This window comes from Euprymna scolopes, chromosome 32 (assembly GCF_053919585.1).
Source record: "Euprymna scolopes isolate OS-2025 chromosome 32, ASM5391958v1, whole genome shotgun sequence".
Lineage (NCBI taxonomy): Eukaryota > Metazoa > Mollusca > Cephalopoda > Sepiida > Sepiolidae > Euprymna > Euprymna scolopes.
This window is the reverse complement of record NC_136513.1, coordinates 71,905,823-71,911,039: the sequence shown is the minus strand read 5'-3', so window position 1 is coordinate 71,911,039 and position 5,217 is coordinate 71,905,823. Positions and strand designations below refer to the sequence as shown.

The 5,217-nt window shown below is 35.5% G+C and overlaps 1 protein-coding gene across 1 annotated transcript in view; it reads left to right on the top strand.

The window, feature by feature from the left end:
• Nucleotides 1-1,589: 1,589 nt before the first annotated feature.
• Nucleotides 1,590-5,217, top strand: part of LOC145256429 (uncharacterized) — a 160,268-nt gene continuing 156,640 nt past the window's right edge. The window contains exon 1 of the mRNA XM_080115319.1: nucleotides 1,590-1,732. Within this exon, the coding sequence (XP_079971445.1) occupies nucleotides 1,680-1,732 (53 nt within the window). The 5' untranslated portion in view covers nucleotides 1,590-1,679. The remainder of the gene's footprint in view (nucleotides 1,733-5,217) is intronic.

Here is a 5,217-nt window from a genome sequence, read left to right as displayed (position 1 = left end):
CACTGTTCAGTTCCACAGTTAATAATTTGATTATTATTATTTAATTATTGGAATTCTTTTTGAGGTGAGTAATTTGAATATTTTGAATCCAACCTTGATCACCCTTCGAGGCCCGTGGTGCAGTGGGCAGAGATGTTGAATCTCTACAGTTCCAGGTGAGCATTGTCTGAAGATAGCAGTTTCAATCCTACCTAAAGTCAGCCAGAGTATTAGTTGACCAAAATGTGGTAAGACAACAACAACTATGGAAGGCAGTAATTACTGAAGATACAGTTGAAGAGTTAGTATTCCTATCTTTTCGGGATTAACAACCTGATGAAAGCCAGAGGAATAGTTGGCCGAAACGTTGTGAAACAACAATTATAAAGCTAAGGATAATAGTCCACAACTTATATTGTAGACTATAAAATATTGATTATTATTATTATTATTATTATTATTTGATGATGATGATGATGATGATGATGATGCCTCCATTCATTCCTGAAAGACAAAGGATACCCCTTGTAGGGGCAGCTATGCGTGTAATTGTGAGGCAAGGGTTGCGCAATCTCCAACCACACCTCTCCTGAATTGGCACCGTTTGAGTCCAGTGGAGGAAAAGTCCAGGACGACTGGAAACAATGCCGAGATAAGCAAAGAGCACATACAGCACCTGGAAGTCCCAAATGGTTACCCATTAAGTACTGACCAAGTTCAACATTGCTTAACTTCGGTGATCTAACAAGAACTAGTGTGTCAACACGATTATGCCATATTATTATTATTATTATTATTATATATTGTCCGGATTTGGTTGTCATTGACAAGGTCTCAAAAAACTGGCAGATTGTAGACTTCTCAGTACCCTGGGACAGGAATGTGAGAGAGAAGGAGAATGAGAAGTGGAGCAATTATGCTCCATTGGCCTTGGAGATAAGGCGTATACACGGGGTTAAAACACAAATAATCCCGGTCGTAGTTGGTACACTAGGAGTAGTATCAAGTCGTCTGGAAGGACAATTGAAAAAACTACAAATCCCCAATGTTTTAGGCGGCCTTCAAACCTCTCCAATTATAGGTACCACCAACATCCTTAGGAAAACCCTTGATCTTTGAAGCTCCTGGTTTGAAGCCGGGATTAAGGGAAATCCTCTGGAAATGAATCCTATCCCTTTCCAGAGAGACGTTCATAAGCGAAATCAGAATTATTATTATTATTATTATTATTATTATTGCTCTATTTTAATATATTTGATTTCCTGGTGAACTCTGGCTCAACTCAACTAGTCTGATTGTTGGATCTGCTTACTCATCTTGTTATATGACTATGGAATTTTTGGTTTTAAGAATTTAATCTCGTTCACTTGAGTTCCAAATATAGAATTACACCCCATTCTCTCTCTCTTATATATATATATATATATATATATATATATATATATATATATATATATATATATATATATATATATATATATATATATATATTGCTTTCTTGTTTTGCCATTATGCTTAAAAGGAAATGACCTTAACCAAATGGAAGCGTCCACTTAGGTGGAATACAAAAAGTCCATCGTTCCAGCTGATCCACTTTCACATCATATTTTAAAAGATTTTCGTAACGATATTGTTTGTTCGCGGACATTGCACGATATTTCCTTTCCTCTTATCGACGTGTGGATGATATTCTTGATAAAATGCATCACAGAGTTCCTTATTATGGACAGCAATATAAACAATTAAACAAAAGGTAGGGAAAAAAGACTTCTTTTTTTTTTAATTTTACCTCATCCAAATATCGATTTACTTTCTTACTGGCAGACTCCTGTGACAAGCCGTGGGATCAGCAGTATTCTAAGAAACCTAATTATACTAGTAGTTGAAAGGAACGTGTTTAGCACTGCACCATATTAGATGTTTTCTTTCTGTAGTTATACACATGTTTTCCTGTGTGTACAATTTCTTTGGTCCATCTTATAAATTTTATGGAATGATCACGTTGACACACTGGTTCTCATTAGATCACAAAAGTTAAGTAACGTTGAGCTTGGTTAGTAGTAAATGGGTGATCATTTGAGAATACCAGGTGCTGTATGTGAGAGGTATCCCTGTTTATCCCGGCATTGTTTCTAGGTATTGAAATCTCCCTGTCATTGGACGCAAACAATGCAGGTTTAAAAGAGATGCAGTTAGTGATTGATCAACTCTTGCTTTACAATAAACTCCTGGTATAGGCACCATTACTAGGACTATCCATTGTTTCTTATTGAGGCTCCCTGTTTTAACAAGCTTCTGGGTCTAGCCATCACTTTAGATCTAAAACAGAAGATTTACATCAAATCTGTTGCCAAGGTCACCGGCAAAACGGTTGCATCATTCTACTGCTCCAGAAGGTATCTCATTCCTGACGCAATCCTCTACCTGAATAAGAGTCAGGTACGTCCTGAAATGGAGTACTATTGCCACATCTGAGGAGAACCTGTTTGGAGCACCGTATCCTTCCTTGACAAAGTTCAAAACTTGCTTAGAAACCGAGTAGGTGATGCCATTTTCTCTTCCTTGCAACCTCTTTCACACAGAAGAGACGTTACGAGCCGTTTCTGCTCTATCATTATTTTCATAGCAAGTGCTCGTCTGAGCCCCCACCTGCCAAACTTTCACAAAAAAACATTCATCTATCTACAATCACTATCAACAATTTCTCCCAATCTCTATCTGTGCCTAAATCTAAACGCAAATTCCATGAACAAAACTTTTTTCCTAGAACTGTCCGCCTATGTAACTCTGTTCTGCTGGACTGCTTCCCAGCTGACTACTATACGGTCATGTTCAAGTCCAATGTAAACATGTTCTTGTTGAGTCGTCTTCCTAAATAATCCATTTCTACCCTACTTCCATAGCTAACTATTACTACGCTGTTGCCCTGGTGACCATTGTTAACACTTATCCTTAAGTGATCTTCAGTCTTTGATAAATGGTGAGTCCCTTGTAAAAAAAAATTTTTTTTTAAATATTATGGAAGGCAATACAATGCAGAGGTGTAACGGGTCGACATAAACCAAAGCAAATTAAAAGATATTAAAGTGAAATAAGCTATGCAGATTCACCTTTTATTAAAACAATATATATGTACTTTTTTTTTTATATTGTGTTCTTACTTGCATCAGCATGGTCAGATGGAAGTTCCGTGGTGTAAAATATTTCGGTCTGATGAACAAAAGTTTTCCTGATATATTTTACAATCTGGAACTTCCATCTGACCATGCTAACTCAAGTAGGAACGCAATGCAAGGATAAAACATAAGAAAAAAAAATACATATTGTATTGATTAAAAAGTAATCTTATTCCACTGTTATAGCTTAACTTGCTTAACTTGCTTTAGCTTGTGTCTATCCGTTACATGACAGCATTGCATTGCCTTCAATAAATTTCCTTTATATAAAATGCATATTTTCAGAGTGACTTAATTTCAAAATAATAAAAAAAAGCAGAACTATTTATTTTTTTATCACACAGAAACAAAAATAAAATAAAATAAAATAAAATAAAATAAAATAAAATATAGTTACATTCATTTTTATAGCAAAAAAAAAATAATACTCAATTAAAACAAATTATTTTTCAGGTTTTCAAGTCGATGTATAATGAGTTGCAAAAATAAAAGAAAGACAAAAATTACTTTTCAGCCCGGCAGAATGCAATCATTTTATCATCTTGAGTGGGGGGGGGGGTGCAAATTCTTATGTATTTATCTTTTCTTTTTCTTTTTTTTAATCAAAAGAATTTGTTCTCTAGAGTAAAATAAACGATCGGAATATACGAAAAGAAATAAAAAAGAAATGTGAAATTAATTTTTCCATTTTCGAGGTTTTCAATTGATCAATTTATTTCTGGTGGTAACATATTAAAAAATAAATAAATAAATAACCGATTTAACGTTAGTTTTACATGTGGGCATATATTGGACGGCTTTTAGAAATTTGTTTCCAAACTAACTCATCTCTGGTCACATTTTTATCCCTTATTCTATGAAATCAATCTTTATTATTGATTATTCCACGTTTTACTTTCCCTCTCCATGCCAACTGCCCCTGCTACCGCAACTTTCGTCCATTCTCTTAAGGTAGCTATACTATCGAAGTCTCCTGTTCTGCACTATCCAGTTTTAATATTCGTCTGAAGCCATCAGATCTAAGCTTGCCTTTAAAACTCACATTATACGTCCATTGTATTATCTCCATATCATTTCTCTCTATGCAATGGCTAGGTTTTCTTTTCATGCATTATCACACTGTGTACAAATGCCAGACTTTTTGCTTAGTTAACAGTGGTAACACTCTGCTGGTTAGTAATGACATAAATTCTTTGAACTTACTTCATCGACTTCGAACTCTTGCAATAATACTGTTACCAGTTTCTCCCTATTTTCCAATTGCACCATCAAGATAACAAAACTTCTGAACAATCTTAATAACTTTGCATCATTCGATTATATTTTCTCCTCACACAAATTTATCTAAAAAAAAAAACAAATCAAATAATAAGTTGCAGGGATACTATGCAGGGAGTTGAGCAGCAAGATGTTTGTTTACATTACACTTGAACTTCTGCATGTCAGTACACTTAGGGAAGCAAGAACCCAGAAAGGAATATCACAGTCTAGCAGTTCTGAGGAAGACACTATTAGAGTAGAAGGCTTCCTAAAATCTGAGGATCTTTACTGTGGGGGGGGGGGAGCTTTGCTGCTTGTCGGATTTGTCAGGGGTATTTATGCCAAGGGGGTACAAGGGTTTGTCATTCGTCAGAACATCCGCCATTAAAATATTTGTAAAACAGGCAGAGGGATGCAACATTTCATTGATAGAACAGAGGTTGAAGCTTAGATGACAGTTCAGAACCTATTAGATTGGTGACTCTCTTTTGCACCCTGCCCAGGAGTGAGAGACTAGTAAGAGATGCACCAGCCTAAATATGACAACAATACTCCATACATGGGCGAATAGTGGCCTTATAGAGGTACAGGATACTTTTAGGTCTAAGTAACTTTCTAGCCCAGTAGAGAGAAACCACTTTCTTTGCAGCAGCTTTGGCAATGCTCTCAAAATGTATCTGTTCCAACTCATTTTTCCTGTGAACGTTAAGTGAAGGAGTTTGAACAAAGTACTTTCAGGTAATGTATCTTTATCCATAGCTATTTGTGGTTGAGAAAGTTTCTTGTAATTATTAAAGGAAAT